The following is a 16194-nucleotide window of genomic DNA, read 5'->3' on the forward strand; positions in this document are numbered from 1 at the left end:
TGTGGAAAACGTCAGTGACCAGCCCCTGGGAAGGACCCCACCCCAAACCCTTTATAGTGCAAACTGTGAGCTGTGGGTGGCGAGGCCGGCGTGGCTAGAAGTCAGACACAAGAAAGAACTTCCTGCCCGGCAATGAAATCCTGGAGCCGGGGCGGGGCTGGATGAGTAGGGCTGGGCTCAGCAGGCTCTCCCTCCCTCCCAACCACAGGGGTCCCTGACCGGTGGCACCTGGCTCCCCGCAGGTACCACATGGCTTATCTCACTGATGGTGCCTGGAGCCCGGTGAGGCCAGCGGTTTTCTTCACCACCAAGATGGACGGGACCTTGGACATCTGGGACTTTGTGTTCAAGCAATGTGACCCCGCCCTCAGCCTGAAGGTCACGTGCACCTGCCTCCCCATGCACCCAGGCCCTCAGGCTCTGGTGGCACAGCAAGAGTCACCTGAGGGGAATTAAAAAAGGAAAAAAGCAGATGCCCGGCCTTTCCTCCCTCCAGGCCTGTTACTTCAGAAGCCAGGGTGCAGGCTCCTGGCAGCTGACCCCTTCCAGCCTGAGCTAACGTTATCCTATCAGCAAAGCCAGAGCAGAGACCTGCAGGCTAGGGCCGTGCAAAAGCGCCGGGCTGGGGAAACTGCAGAATGAAAGTGGGGCTGAAGGGACCTCCCTGGCGGTCCAGGGGTTAAGACTCCACGCTCCCGATGCAGGGGCCACGGGTTCGATCCCTGGTCGGGGAACTAAGATCCCACGTGCCCAACGGTGCAGCAAAGAAAAAAAAGAAAGAAAGAAAGAAAGTGGGGCTGGACTGAAGGGGTGGGTGTGGGGGGCAGGCTGAGGCGGAAGATGAGGCTGGGGGTGAAGGGTTTTACAGCCAGTCGTAGAGTGTGAACTTCATCCTGTGGGTTGAGGCGGGGGTCCCCCTCAATCGGGGGAGTCACCAAGGGTGTCTGAATGGGGCTGCTTGGCTAAGTCTCCCCGAGAGCCAGATAATCAGAGCAACAAAGGGTGACATTGTTCCTCTCTCCTCCCTCACCCGGGTCTGCCTGACCCTCCGACAGGTGTGTGACGAGGCCCTCTTCTGCCTCCGGCTACAGGACAATGGATGTTTCATTGCCTGTGGCTCCCAGCTGGGGACAACCACGCTGCTGGAGGTCTCGAATGGGCTGTGCACCCTCCAGAGGAATGAGAAGAACATGGTTTCCTCGGTAGGCGCGGGCCCCGGGCGAGGTGCACACCAGCTCCTGTCCTGACCTGGCCCCCTGGCCAAGCGGGCCAGTCAGGGAAGAACAGATGCCCTTTTCTGTCACCTCCTGGGAAATGGATGGATATTTGGGGGTAGATCAGGAAATGAGCCCGAGAAATGGGTGTCGGGAATGTCTGAATCCATCCTGGCTTCACTACTCAGTAGCCAAGTGGCCCTGGGCAAGTCACTTTACCTCTCCAAGCTTCAGTTTTTTTCAGCTGCAAATCCAAGTGGTTTGACTCGGTCACTTTGTCTAGTTTCAAACAACATACTTTTGGGGCAGCAGAACCTGTCCAGGGAAGGCTTAGCAGAATGCCTGTAGAGAAGACGGCTGGAAGGGGACCGTCCTGGGGAAAGGGCCCTGGGGGCTGAGATCCATCACCCCGGAGGCGCCTCCCCAGAACCGTGGGGCACGCAGAGACGTTGAAAACCCCTGGTGCCGAGACCCTGGGAGACCCTCCTGGCTCTGCCTGAGACTGTGGTCCTACCAACGAACCCGTCCTCCGTGGGCCCAGGCCGCCATGTTGCGCAGCCCCAGAGGGTGTTCTTCACGCCTGCATCCGTGTTCTTGGAATTCCTTGGAACTGAGTAACTTGGCACCCCTGCTGCCGCCTCCCAACCCCAATATTTAGCCCCCCTTGCTAGCCATTAGCCCGGAGTACAGGCCTCTGTGTGGGCTGCTTGGAGTCGAGCAAGGAGAACCCGCCCGGCCCCCGTGCTGGGGGCCAGCGCTGCCTGCCCGCCTCCCCCACGGCCTCTTTGTCCCTGTGCACAGATATTTGAGCGAGAGACCCGGCGGGAGAAGATCCTGGAGGCCCGGCACCGTGAGATGCGACTGAAGGAGAAGGGCAAGGCGGAGGGCAAGGTTGACGGCCTGAGCGGGGAGGAGCCTGCCTTGAACCTGGAGGAGCTGGTCACCGAGGCCGAGGAGGAGTTCTTTGATGTGATCTTCACGGAGCTGAAGAAGCGGGAGGCGGAAGCCACGAAGAAGCCCAAGCGCGTAGGGGCCTCGAGCGGGCTCGGGGTGGCGCGGCGGGGAGGGAGCCACGGCCCCCCGGGCTGCCTGCTTGCTGACCTCGGGCGGCCGCGAGCACGTGGCCTCGCCAGGTGGACCTTCATTTGTCCATCTGGCAAGTGGGAGGAATTACTCCCTCCCCGCAGAGCAATCCTAAGTCTCCAGACAGACTTCAGGCTCCCTGAGCGCGGAGCCGTACCCCGTGCTTCTTGAGATCCTCCTCTCCCCACCACGATGGGGCCCTCGGACATGCATGCGACCCGGGCTACATGAGCCATCAGAGAAGAGGGAGCCTGGAGGCCCCGGGAGGAGGGGGCTGTGAGATCCGTGATGACCCCTCCTGGCGTCAGGGGGTGACATTTGTCCTGAGCTCAGCCATCCATGGCCCCGGCTCCAAAGCACCTTCTAGCTGTATCGCCTGGGCTGATCATTTCACTTCTCGGTTCCTTAATTTTCATCTGGAAACTGAGGAGATGGAGTGATAAAAAGGTAGTGTCACCTTCCAGGCCCTCTTCGGTACCAGGGGACAAAGAAAAAGACATGGTCTGTCTGGGCCATTGCCTTTAGGGGCCCACAGGTAAGACGCTAAGATGTGAAAGAGTGAAAGCACAACAGCCGGAAGGGAAAAGAACAAGCGAGTGTGGGCCAGCGTCTGCCCTTGTAAGCAAGATCGGCTACCTAGTCAGGGAAGGAAGGAAAACATGGGGCCCCTACTTCAAAGGTATTGAGAAGTTCAAGGGGCTTCCCTGGCGGTCCAGTGGTTAAGACTCTGCGCTTCCACCGCAGGGGGTGCGGGTTCGATCCCCGGTCGGGGAACTAAGATCCCTCATGCCTCGTGGCCCCCCCCCACAAAAAAAAAAGTGTTGAGAAGTTCAAGACAGTGGCAGCAGACACTAAAGCGAGCGTGGAGCCCTGGTCAGCACAGGCCGCGTGGCCGCACAGGGCGCCGGCCCACGAAGCCGGTCCTGGCAGCAAGAGGGGCCGTGTGTCCCGTTCTCGAGCCCTGATGGAGTGACGGGGGGACGGAAGGTGGGTTAGCTCACGGAGGAGCTCACCGGTTCCATCCCGTGGCTCTTCATCATTTCTGCCTCTCTCCCGGTGGGTCTCGAGACAGGCTGTGATTTCTGTGGGCGTATTCTGCATTTGGAAGTACTCGGGTCTGAGCGGCTTTATTCTCGCACCATCTGGTGGTACAGGCGGGGCTGAGGCGAGGCCGGAGTCCTGCCTTTCTGACCCACAGCCCGGGTTCCTCCCACCCATCCCCCCGGGCCCTCCAGCCCGGTGATGCTGACACCGTGCGATGCGGCCACTGACTCTGTGCCTGGTGCCGGACACCCCCAGACGTGCTCCCACAGCAGCGTGAACACTCTGGATGGAGAAGCTGGTCCTCAGAAGGGGTTAAGCTACGCAGCACCTGGCCCCCGCCTTCTTCTGCGCGCCACACGCTTCCTGCCTGTCTCTGCGTCTCTGCAGCTGGCCAGACATCCTGGGGTCAGAGCTGAGAAAGCACTGCTGGGTCCTCACATGCATTATCTCTAATCGCAGCCACAGCCCTGCAGGGAATCATGTCCCCTTTACAGGGGAGGGGACCAAGGAGACTCAGGAGGAGCTAGCTCGAGGTGGCCCAGGCAGCAAGCGGCAGGTGCCCGAGGCCGTGCCCACCGTCCGTACCCGCAGGTGTCGAGTGCCCGCTCGGCTCTCACGGCCGTGGTGCTGGCAGCGCGGTCTCCTGGTGCCCAGCAACCTAGGCTCAGGGGTTAACCTCCCGGGTGCAGGGAGGCCTGCCCTCCACCAACAAGTCTACGCTGTCTTTCCGTAGCTGAAACAACCAAGTCTGGAGACAGAAGAGGAGGTGGAGGGAGAGGAAGAAGGGGAGGAAGAAAGAGGCGGTGAAGAGAGTCCAACCTTGGAAGGTCAGCCGTGACCGGAGCCCCGCTCACATGCGCGCCTGCTTCCCACCTCTCGGCGCTGCCCTGGTTTTACAAGTCGGGGTGCTGACCCCCTCCCTTAAAGGGTCTCCGGGGTAAGGGAGGGCTGGAGGAGCAAAGGGGCCCCAACCCAGCCCCCATGCCCCACAGATCCCCGGTCCCCGGTGACTCCCTGAGCCCAGTCCCAAGAGACCCCTCGGAGGGAGGGAAGGGCAGGGTTCATCCCCGAGCTGGTGCCCTGGTCTCAGCCACACCCCAGCCAGCCTCGCCCAGGTCCCCTGGCCCTCCCTGTTCCCTTGGATTGAGCTTTGCAAGGGCTTTCCCCACAAGCATCTTCCTTCACAAGCTTGCAAAGCCTCCGCTGGGCTTGCCATGGCCGTGGCCGGGCCTCGGGAAGGCCTGTGGGCGCGGGCAGCGGTCTCCCCTTCTCCCTTCCTGACCCTCCGCACCCATCGACGACCGGGGAGCAGAAAGTCTGTCCACTTCTAAGACGTCTTTCCAAGCAACTCCTCTGGGGAATTGACCTCCAAGAGGGTGAGAGTCAGTGGATGAAATGAGCTGGGTGTCTCTTGCACACGGCGAGCTTTCTGCCGTCTTCATTCTTGTAAAATTAAATTATTAATAACAGTGCTAATGGTCAGCGCTTATTATGCCTCCCGCACTAAGAGCTTTCCGTGTCATCTCGTGTCACTCTTTTGATAAAGTCCCTGGAAGGTTTCTGCTCTGATTATCCTTCCTCGGTAGAGGAAGAAACACGTTCTGGGAGACATGTGGGGACTTGCCCGGGTCACCGGGCTCACGAGGGGCAGCAAGGGGCGGGGCAGGAGCCCCGGCAGCTCACTCCCGACCCTGCCGGGGGCCCGAGGGGGCGGGGAGGCCCTGAAACCACCGCAAAGCAGAGCGTTTGGTGACCAGAAACATTGGTAGGGCAAGAGGGCCATTCAGAGGCAGCTTTGCGCCAGGAGAAATCCCTGACCACCGTTCATTCTGTGGGTGTCAGGTGGTCCCGACAGTGACCGAAAGGGCTCTTTTTTTTTTTTTTTTTTTTTTTGCGGTACGCAGGCCTCTCACCGCTGTGGCCTCTCCCGTTGCGGAGCACAGGCTCCGGACGCGCAGGCTCAGCGGCCATGGCGCACGGGCCCAGCCGCTCCACGGCACGTGGTATCTGCCTGGACCGGGGCACGAACCCGCGTCCCCTGCATCGGCAGGCGGACTCTCAACCACTACGCCACCAGGGAAGCCCAGGGCTCTTTATTTTTAAATATGTATTTATTTATGTATTTATTTAGGCTGCTCAGGGTCTTAGTTGCGGCTTGCAGACTTCCTAGCTGCGGCATGTGGACTCTTAGTTGCGGCACACATGCGGGATCTAGTCCCCTGACCAGGGATCGAACCCGGGCCCCCTGCATTGGGAGTGCGGAGCCTTACCCACTGGACCACCAGGGAAGTCCTGAAAGTGCTCTTTAAAAAGCAAAAAATGACTGTGTTAAGAATCTTACTGGGGAAGGACACAGGGTCAGCCACCCCTTGTTCCCAAAGGGAAAAAGAAATCCAGTTGCCACTGTGGCTAGACCTTGCTAAAACCATCATCGCAGGACACAGTGACGGAGCACTTGATCTTTGCATTAACCCCAGAAGGAGCGATATCACCACCTGCAATCCCTGAGTCACGGTGTGCCAAGCAAGACACAGAGAGAGGGAGGGAACTGGCCAAGTCTCATGGGAGCAAGTGGCACAGCTGCGGCTTCAGCCCACCGCCTGGCCTCGGAGCTTACGCCCATCCGCACCCCACTCTCAGGTCCCCCAGCAAGGGAAGCGGGCCGGCCCGGCTCCGCTCCCCCCCCGGGGTTGCCTCCAGGCAGAGGGTGCCGGCACATCCCGCATCCTGCTTTGTAGGAGCTCCTGTGATAAGGCCCCTCACTGGGGGAGGACACAGGGAGCCCCAGTCCTGCCTGAAGAACAGTGGTTCCAACTGGGGGTGGGTTTTGTCTCCAGCGGGACATCTGGCAATGTCTGGGGACATTCTGGGTTGACGAAACTGTTTGGAGGGTGCTACTGGCCTCCCGTGGGTAGAAGCCAAGGGTGCTGCGAAATAGCCTACGGTGCACAAGACGGTCCCACCGCAGTGAATTACCCGGCCCATGACGTCAGCAGTGCAGAGGTCAAGAAACCATGACTTAGAGAAAAAAAGTCTATCCAAATGGAACGTCCTGGAGAGAGTCAGAGCTCCCTGCCTTAGCCCCGGGCACGCCGACGGACCCCTGGGTGAGACGCTGGGCTGATGAGCCCCCAGGGAGAACATTCTTTTGCTTTACTAGAATTTGGGCCTTTGGCTTCTGCTGGCAGGGGTGGGCCACCTCTGGGGCCTCAAGCCCTTCGCTGCAGTACAGAGGGTGCCACTGTGCCGGATGGCATTTGAGGAATGGGCGTGGGAGAGGCGAGGAGGTCCCCTCGGACATCGCGGGGCAAAGGACGGCATGAGCCCCGTGAACGCGATGCCCGTCGCTGCCCGTCCTCACCGACGACCGTCCCCTCCTTGTTCACCAGCCTCCTCTGGAGCCTGTTGCCTAGTCTCTCCCAACAAGGAACAAAACCAAACCATGACGCATCACTGGAGACGCAGACGCTGCTGGAAAGACCCAGCACGTGGGCGTGGAATGTGGAACGTGGATGACAGGGCCTGGATGCGGGGACACATCCAAGCAGGGTCGGAACGTGGCTGAAGCCGTGGCCGGACCCAAGCCTCCACAGCACAGTTACGGCCCCCCCGGCCCACGCACACCCAGGCGAGAGCGTGCTCCTCCTCGCGGACCTGTTCCACTCGGCTGCCTTGACTGGCTACGATGCCACTTACCGATGATGCTTCAGCTGCAGCTGCGACAGCCCCGTGCGCTGCAGGGGAACCACTGTCCCACGTTCCCTTCTGTGTGGCAACCAGACACCGTGGGCCCCAGGGCAGGACTCTGAAGAAGGAACCCCCTTTGCCCTTCCTCAGAAACAAAATAAAGCCCTCCCTGGGGTCCAGAGGCCCCTGGGATGGCACTGCCCCCCCGGGGGAGGCAAAGGTGGCTGCTGGTAACCCACCAGGGCCAGATCAGCACCCCCTTTCGGCTCTTCTCTGTCTCCCAGCACCAGAGGCCCGGAGGCCCAGCACCAGAGGCCCGGAGGCCCAGCACCGGGGTGCTAAGGGCCTGATGGTTACCCTCAGGATAGGAATGAGAATGGCGGACAGGAGCAGTGCTGTAGGGGGCTCAGAGGCAGGTGAAAGGGTCTGGGCTTTGGAGTCTGCCTCCAGCTCAGGCGCTGGCTTTCTGGGTAACGCCGACTTTGCCCAGCATCGTGCCGGGCCCCGGCCACAGAGCAGCAGGCAAATAAGCCAGATGCAGGCCCTGCTCTCCCGGAGCTGGTACACCAGTGGGAGAAATGGAGCCCTGACAAATACACAGATAAATGTAGAATGACAGTTGTGCAAAGTGACAGGGCCCTATGAGAGGGATAATAGGAGGAACTAACCTAGATTCTGGGGGGCGTGGCGGGGGGGGGGAACGGGACTGTCAGCAAAGGCCTCCGTGAGAAAGTGCCCGTGAAGCCGAGACCCAGGACGCGCGTGAGGCAGCCGGGCAGTGTGTGCGCAGGCGCGGGTGCATCCGTGCGCCCGCAGACGCGCACGCGCGATCGTGGAGGTGTACAATGGAGGGGGCAGTCGGGCAGAGGAGAGAAGATGCTGGAGCTGCTGTCTGGCCAGCAGGCAGAAGTCGTTGTTGCGGAAGTGCGGTGAGCAAGGGCCGGAGAGACGGGGAGAGAGCCTGGAGGACGCGCGGGCGGCCAGGACCTTGACGGTCCCGGGAAGGATTTTGACCTTTCTCCTAGTATCGCTGAGAAGCGGGGGAGTGGTGTGATCAGATTTGTATTTTTACAAAATCACTGTGCTGCTCACGGATGATGCTGGGAGGGAGGTGGCCTGGACCCTGGTTGGAGGATATCGAGGTGTCGGGTGAGAGAAGATGGCAGCTTGGAGCGAGGCGATGGCTATAGACTTACTTAACTCTCTGGATGTCTGTCACCTACCTGATTATCTGGGGGAGTCAATGAAATAACACGTCAACATAACACCACAGTTGGGTTCAATGTGAATGCTCAATTAGTGTCTATTACCTCTCTCATTTAGAAGACTCTGGTGGCAGCCTTCACCACGGGCAACAAGTTCTAGGTTAATAAGAGAACCTACTAGGATGATGTGTGAAATGGTTTGTCGGGATCCCTTCAGCAGCTGAACCCCAAACCTGGAAGGGGATGCTGGGGCTTCTTCCTAAGAGACAAATCCTCAATGGGTGGTGCTTTGTTTCCCAATGACCCTCCTTCATGTCCCCTCCCAAGCTATAAGTACCCTTGTCCAGCTCACAGGCAGGGCGGACTTTGATCCCTTGGGCCCTCGAGGGTGACAGGGCTTTAGAAAGTGCTCAGGGCTCATTGAAACCAGTGGGTTCCATCGGGGGTGGGTTTGGAGGACAGTGGAGAACGTCACATACCTCTGATTGAACATACCGTTGTGCGAATTCCCTGGCGGCCCAGTGGTTAGGACTCGGCTCTTTCACTGCCAAGGGCACGGGTTTGATCCCCGGTCGGGGAACTAAGATCTGCAAGCTAAAAAGAGTAAAAAGAAAGAAGGAAAATACCGTTGCTCCGTGCAAATAATAGGCATTGACCACGTCAGCACTCAGGAGGGCAGCAATGGCCTTTTATTAGGGAAGGGAGCTTTTGCCCACTGGAAACTTCAGGTGAATGACTGAAGATCTCAATGAGCTCAGAAAAGCCAGAAAAGGGGGAGGGGCCGTGTGAGATGAGTTTCGAAGGCGGAGTTAGCCAGAAAAATAAATGGAAGGTGGACAGCCAGGACAGAGAGGCAGGAACAACGCCCAGGGGTGATTGAAGAGCGCGGCACATCCAGAACACTTCCCGTGGTTGAGCGCGGCCAGAGCAGGGGCAGGAGGTGGGGACAGGCCAAAGAGGAGGCGGGCAAGGCCGCGACTCCAGGCTAGGGGGCCGAGTCAACAGGGAGCCACGGCAGGATCTCAAGTGAGGTGATGATACTGATCTGTCCCCTAGGACGTGATGGTGGGAGTGGATGAGAGCAAAGCTGGAGGCGGGGCAGGCAGGCTGCTGCAGCCACCCAGGTGGGACACTCTGAGGCCCCAGCCTGCGGGCCGTGGCAGCGCGGATGCAGAGGAGGGACAGAAACAGCAGGACTGGATGAGCCATCACATCCCAGGGTGGCGTGGACCCCAGCACGTGGAGGGTATGTGCTAGGGGCTCACCAAGTGCCCGGGCCCCTGCCCTGATGGAGCCTACTTTGATGGCTCTTTGAGGGCATAGGAAGGAGATTTGTGGAGAAGGAGAGGAGGGGTCTAATATGGAGGACAAACAAATTCAACAGAAGTTGGAAAGGGCGTAGCCAGCAGAGAGCCCAGCATGAGCGAGGTAGGACCCAGCAGCGGCATGCGTTGGAGAGCAAACAAGCAGTCAGGACGGGTGGATGCAGACCAGTGTGCGGGTTGGCGGGGTGGGGCTGGGGGGCGGTGAAGGTGGGCAGGGGGCTGAAAAGGAGGTTGTGGTGAGCGAGGTGAGCGAGGTACCGGCTTCTACTTCCAGGTCAGAGCTGCAGCTTTCAGAAGTGGAGGAGACCGCAGGCAGGGGGCACAAGGGGCCATGATGTTGCCCGGGTGAGAAGAGGTAAAAGCTGGAGCCCGGGGCCGGGCGGGGGCCGGGGGGGTGGGGGGAAATGGCCAGGCGACATGGAAGAGGAGATGCACGTGCCGCAGTAGAACCGCCAGGACTGGAACATAGACGTGAGAGGGGAGGGGGTCAAAGGTGACTTAGTCGCGTGGGGCTCTAAGGACGGGGGTGTCACTGACAGAAACACTGGAGTCAAGCGGGGGACGTTTGAGAATAGAGATGGCTTTGTGATGAGTCAGAATCTAAGTAATATGGGCTGGGACCACCTGCTTAGAAGCTCCTCTTATTTTTACCACCATGGGCCATCCTGAGTGGCATTTATGCATGAGGAGGAACAGAAAAGAGAGAGAAAAATAGCTATAGTGTAATTGATTAGAGGCCTCGTGTGCTGATCCAGATGGATTAGACTCGGGGGTCTGAAATGCAAGCCTGGAGGGTGTTTTCTTTCCTAACAAATTTTGGATTTTCTTTCTTTTTTTTTTTTTTTTTGCCTCCACAAGGGTTTTGGGGGATTTTTGTTCCCCCAAGGGGGCTACAACCAGGCCCGCGGCACTGAGTGGCATTTATGCATGAGGAGGAACAGAAAAGAGAGAGAAAAATAGCTATAGTGTAATTGATTAGAGGCCTCGTGTGCTGATCCAGATGGATTAGACTCGGGGGTCTGAAATGCAAGCCTGGAGGGTGTTTTCTTTCCTAACAAATTTTGGATTTTCTTTCTTTTTTTTTTTTTTTGCCTCACCACAAGGCTTGCGGGATCTTAGTTCTCCGACCAGGGATCCAACCAGGCCCGCGGCAATGAAAGCACAGAGTCCTAACCACTGGACCTCCAGGGAATTCCCTGGAGGGTGTTTTCAATCCAAATGACACACCTTCAAACTTACCTGCTTCTCCATGCAGCTCGCCCATTTGCAAACTGTCCAGCCTCCGTGCGCAGCCCCAGGAGCAGCCTGGGCCAGAGAACGGGACGAAACCTTGGGACCCCACGCTGGAGTGTTTGGTTTCCACCGAGCTTTTCTGGGTTTACCTATTTATCAAATCCAAAGCCACCGGCGGCTTTCTGCCACTGTTTATTAATAACTATACCTAACACGAGCTCCTCGGGGGTCAGCCGGGGAAGCCAGTCCCAGGACACAGGCTGGCATCATGTTCTGGATGTATGCCAGGCCGTCGGAGACAGCCCCAGGGGATAAGCGGCTCTTCCTTACCCGGCTGCTTAAAAGGGAAGTGAACCCTACTGGACTCCCCTCGCCCAGTCTTTGCAGGGGGGCTGCCTGGCTCAGCTTCAGTGGGGGCAGGAGAAGACAAGAAAGATGACGCTTCCTCCATCAGAAGCAGGTGGGGGTCCACCATCACCCAGGAAACTAAGGCCCAGAGAGTACAGGAAACACTGACTCCAGGTGGTTCAGCAAGTTGGATTCAGAGCTGGCACCAGAATCCTGTTTTCCTGGGGCCCCTGAGGCCGGGAATCTTTGCACTGTGCTCCCTGAGTGTGTGATTGCTGTTGTTCTCACCAAGAATGTAGTCTGACCTATACTTTCTTGAACAGTATCGTGGCTGTTACAGCAGGCCGGGAGCCAGAAGGCACACAGACCCAACCATCTTGACCTAGATTCTGGGTTTACGGATCAGGTCTGGTTTGCCAGTGAGGTACATTGAGAGGCGGGCTCTTCTGTGACACAACCCAGGGGACATAGGTGCTCCCCTGGGCAGCCTGGGCAAAGGGCCGACTCTCTGCCCGCTCTGTCATCGGACACGCGGTGGAGACACCACGCCAGCGACACGAGCCCACAGCCAGGACGCACGCAGCGCCCGTGGAAACACAAAGCTGCCAGCCGCGGCCCTGGAGACGCTGAGTCAGACAGCCAGACAGACAGACCGGCAGAGGATGCTCGCGGCCCGAGCGGGAGCCCGCGTGTCTGTCTCTCGAGCCACGCGGCCGGACGGGCCCCCCTTGGAGGGCCGTGGAAGAGGAGCCCAGGCCGCGAGCGCCGGGGCGCGGGGCGGGGGCGCCGAGAGCTGCCAAACGGACGGACGCAGGGCCGCGCCGAAGGCCGGAGGGTCGCACAGGCGGACGCTCGGCGGGAAAGCGGAGCAGGCTAGGGCGCCTCCCCGGCGGAGGCGGCCAGCCCTCGGGCCGCAGCGCGGAGGGGCGGGGGCGCGGGAGGCGGGACGCGCCGTCGGGGCCCTCCCCCGGCCCCGCCTCCCTGTCGGCGCCCTGGGCCGCGGGCGCGTCGTTGGTTTCGGGTTGTCAGGCAGCAGCAGCGCGGGCGAGGCTGCGAGGGAGCCGGCGGCGGTGGGGCTGCGGCTCGGCCACGACCGCTGTCGCGGCCCGAGCCCTTCCACCCGCCGCCAGCATGAAGGCCAGCGGGGACTCCAAGGACCAGCAGCTCGTGGTGAGAACCCGTCAGCCTCCCCCTCCTCGACCCCATCCCTGGTCCCCCGAACCCACACTCTCGGGCGGCCTCCGCTCCGTGCTGTGTGCCCCCGCTAAGAGGACACTCAGGTTCGGGAGCTGGGAGTGTCCAGAGCGACTTGCCCCGAGTCGTGCATGTCAGGAAGGAGGGCAACATATGGCCACCCTGCTAAGGCCTGGAAAGTTAGCCTGGCTTCCGTCCCACTCCCCCTTTACACCTCGCCAGCAGGGAGCCCCCACCCACCCACCTGTGCAGATGGGGCTCTGGAACAAGACTGCTCTCTGATCCAGAAAAGCCAGGCGCGGGGAGGGCTTGGCCTACCTGCCCGGGCAAGGAAGGTGGGAGTCTCCTGGTGAACCAGGGCATGCCAGCCCGGCGGCGTCAGGAGTTTAAAGGGTTTGGGGATGACAGGTAGGCAGACAAGAGCCCCCAGGTACCAGAGGAGCTGGTACAGGGTTGAAGGTAGCTGGTTATTGGGTTGCAACACAGATGCTTCCCAAGTAAGGGCTCTAAACATTTCAGAGAAGTGCTGGAAGCAACCAAGACGGCCCCTCATAGCCCTGGGGACTGGGGCAGAGGAAGAGGTGTGAGTGGGGGGCACGGGAGACAGGTGGGGACAAAGACAGGTTTCTGATTATCAGTGGGGCCAGACTGAGTGATGGGGGGAAGACTCAGTGACCCCAAGGCCACTGCTTTCTCCCAGCCCCCTCCCCACCCCCTAACTTCTGAGATCTGGGAAAGGGCCGCCATCACCAGCAGGTGGGTGGTAATGTAACTGGAGGATAACGCAGCCCCCAGAGACTCCCGCCTCTGTAGGGTGAGCTCGCTGCTCCGAAGAGGCACCTCAGCCCCAGCCCCCAAGCAAGCCCGGGGCTCTGGAACATCCTCTCTGGCAGTTTAGAATTGTCTCTTTGAAAACGGCTTGCCTTGGCTTGTGTGGTACGCGCCCCTGGGGCAGGGATGGAGGGCACTTCCCTGCCACCCGTGCAGTTTGGCTGAGGAGGCCGGTGTGGGCGGCCTGACGGGCAGCGAAGTGCCTCTGAGAGTGAAGGGCTCTCACCTGGCGTGAGGGCACGTTAGTTATACCCACACGGCGCCCTTGGTGCCCCCAAGGGCAGCTATTTCCCCTTGATCAGTAGAAGAAGCAGCGCCCCATCTGGGGGGAGACCCAGGCCCAGGATGAAGACCCACCGTCTCCCTCTGGCGGGGGGATGGAGGGAGGTGGGAGCCTCCGATGGCACTGTCCCCAGGTGGGAACGCAGTCACAGGTTGTCAGCAGGAGGAGGGCATGTCCCCTGGGCCCCCCGTCCCACCTCGCGCCCACATCATTCACAGGCGCACAGACAGGCTGCTCCACTGCCAAGGGCTCCAAGTTCAAAGCCCAGGGGAGCTGCAGGTGCTTAATCTGGGGTGTCACTCATGCAGCCTGGAGGAGCAGACAGCTCTCTCCCCTGGGGCTCTCCCTGGGGCACGGGCTCCTGGGAAGTTCATAGACTCAGAAAGAGCCCACACTCTGTGGACCTGTTACCCTCGACCTCGATGGTAGCCTTGAACCGCTGAGTTTTCCTCAAGATGAACCAGGCTTGTTGGATGGCTGAACAGAGAGGAGCCCATGGGGCTGGTCCAGGGGAGGATTCCTGGGGTCCTCTCATCCTTCTCTCTGCGGCCTGGCACAGCAGCTCTCCGCATCTAATCCCGGGGGTCTGGCCTTCCCTGCCAGGTGGCGCTCCGGGTCCGGCCCATCAGCGCGGCGGAGCTGGAAGAAGGGGCCACCCTCATCGCCCATAAGGTAGCCGAGCAGGTACATGGGGCTGCGGCTGGGGGCTGCAGGGCAGGGCAGAGGGCTGCTCACACCTGGTGGGGGCGGGGAGGGCCCTTCCTCTACCCTCTGAACTCTTGGCTGTACTATTGACTACCTCATCAAGGAAACCACAGTCCTTCTTCCAGGAAGCCTCCCTAGATTGATCCAAGGGGAGCTACAAGCTTCCCTGGTTGGGGGCGGGGAGGGGAGCTTGAGCCCCTCCCTCCAGCCCTGAAAAAATTCACACACCTTCCGTGTACCCATGACTTGACGTCCCCACCTTAATGGGTCTGCTATCCGTAGAGCACGTGTTCACAGGGTCTAGAGCTGATGCTTACCTCCAGACTGTTCACGTTTTGCAAAGTCTTTGGATGTCTAGTTGCTCTCTTGGTCCTCCTGTCAACATGATGAGGTGGGCAGGGCAAGCCCCACCTCCGTTTACACAGGAGACAAGAAATATTTATCAAGTACCCACAACACGCTGGGGACAGCGCTAGGAGCCGGGAAACCTCAGTGAACGGAAGAGACCCTGTCCTCCCTCCGTTGCCAGTGCAGGGAGATGAGACTTAAATGAAGGAATTGAATCATGAACATATGAGTTTGTAGCCAACAAGGGCTGCAAAGAAATGCGCGGAGATATGAGAATAAGAGGGAACTTGACCTGGACCCAGAGGTCAGGGAGGGCTTCCTTGAGAAAGGGTGCTTGAGCTGAAGGGATGAAGAAGAGGTCATCAGGAGTGTGCTGAAGGGAGAAATTTCAACCAGAGGGACTTGCGTGTGCAAAGGCCCTGTGGTGAGAGGGATTGTGATACACTTGGGTAACTGAGAAAAGGCCAGTGTGGTTCAAGCCAGAGAGAGAAGGGGCGAGAGGAGTGAGATAAGGTTGGCGGCGTGGGCAGAAGCCAGGCCGCACACTCTGTAGACCACGGCCAGGAGGGTTTTTGGGGTAGGCGGTTGAGGACTCAGGTTTGGGGTGGGGATGGGCACAGTGGTGGGGGCAGGCTTGGTGCCTGGGTAGAAGCATCACGGTGATATGGCCTCTGGGGACCCCGAGAGCGACCCCTTGCCTCTGCTCTGTGGCTGCTGCCGCTAGCTTCTCCTGTGTGCCCAGGCTCATCAAGGTGGCAGGATGTGCTAGGGGGTCAGAGGAGTCAGGGTGGCACGGTGCACTGCAGAGAGAGGCGTAAAGTGGGCACCTGCTGGCCTTGAGCCTGGCAGGCTGGACTCAGGAAGCCCAAGGGCCATGGTCAGAAGACCACAGGTGGACAAAGCCTGCGATGCCTGCCTGCCTCGGGGTCCCCGGGGGCAAGTGCTTACCCCAACCCAGCCTCTTCCTTCAGCCCCAGTGAGCTGTGGCCACAACAGAGCTGGGTGGCACCAGCCTCCTGATTTCTCCTCCTCTGTGCCCTCTTGGAAAAGGGTAGCCTTCCTCAGAGACCTGAAGGAAGGCAGGGGAGGGCTGGGAAGAGCCCATCTAAAGGCCTGGTGGGGGCAGGATGAATGCACCCAACAGCCGTGTAGTGTAGGTTCCATCATTTACCAGCTGTGGGGCCCGGGCCAGGTCGCTTCCAGCAGCCTCAGTTGCCTCCTCTGTAAGTGGGAACAGTAACCAAGACGCCTCCTCCGGAGGATCTTCAGCCGCAAATGTCTGCACGGTGCCTCCCCGGGGCCTGGTACCCAGTAGGCATTTAACAGCTGTGAGTTATCATCTGTAAGTGACTGGGAGTGCCCAGGGCTGCCGGATTGGGTGAGGAGAGGGGCCAGCCGTGAACGGCCAGAGAACTCGAGAGGAGAAACCTCCTTCCGGGCAAGGCCACTCCCTGTTTGTCCAACTTGTCCCCAAGGATATCAGGTCCTCAGAGGTGGGACGACGATGCTTTCCCTCTGGGCTGCTCCTGGCTCCCAGCCGGCGTGGGGGCTGATAGATATTAACTGAGGCTGCTGGAAACGCTCTGGTCCAGGGCACAGCCCATTGTGTGCCCACGCACAGCAAACACTGGCTCCTTTCTGTCCCTGCCAGTGGAGGGGGAGGCCGAGCTGCGCCTCCGAGAAGGCCCCAAGGG

At 59.8% G+C, this 16194-nt stretch overlaps 1 protein-coding gene across 1 annotated transcript in view; it reads left to right on the forward strand.

Annotated features, from left to right (window-relative positions):
- The window catches only part of DNAI2 (dynein axonemal intermediate chain 2), a 198407-nt gene that overhangs the window by 29262 nt on the left and 152951 nt on the right, over positions 1 to 16194 (forward strand). The window contains exons 14-22 of the mRNA XM_024130234.2: positions 209 to 378; positions 1092 to 1202; positions 2016 to 2240; positions 3933 to 3987; positions 7313 to 7444; positions 11602 to 12309; positions 12621 to 12741; positions 13321 to 13375; positions 14051 to 14131. Of these exons, the coding sequence (XP_023986002.2) occupies positions 209 to 378; positions 1092 to 1202; positions 2016 to 2240; positions 3933 to 3987; positions 7313 to 7444; positions 11602 to 12309; positions 12621 to 12741; positions 13321 to 13375; positions 14051 to 14131 (1658 nt within the window). The remainder of the gene's footprint in view (positions 1 to 208; positions 379 to 1091; positions 1203 to 2015; positions 2241 to 3932; positions 3988 to 7312; positions 7445 to 11601; positions 12310 to 12620; positions 12742 to 13320; positions 13376 to 14050; positions 14132 to 16194) is intronic.

This window comes from Physeter macrocephalus, chromosome 14, assembly GCF_002837175.3.
Source record: "Physeter macrocephalus isolate SW-GA chromosome 14, ASM283717v5, whole genome shotgun sequence".
NCBI classification, from domain to species: Eukaryota; Metazoa; Chordata; class Mammalia; order Artiodactyla; family Physeteridae; genus Physeter; species Physeter macrocephalus.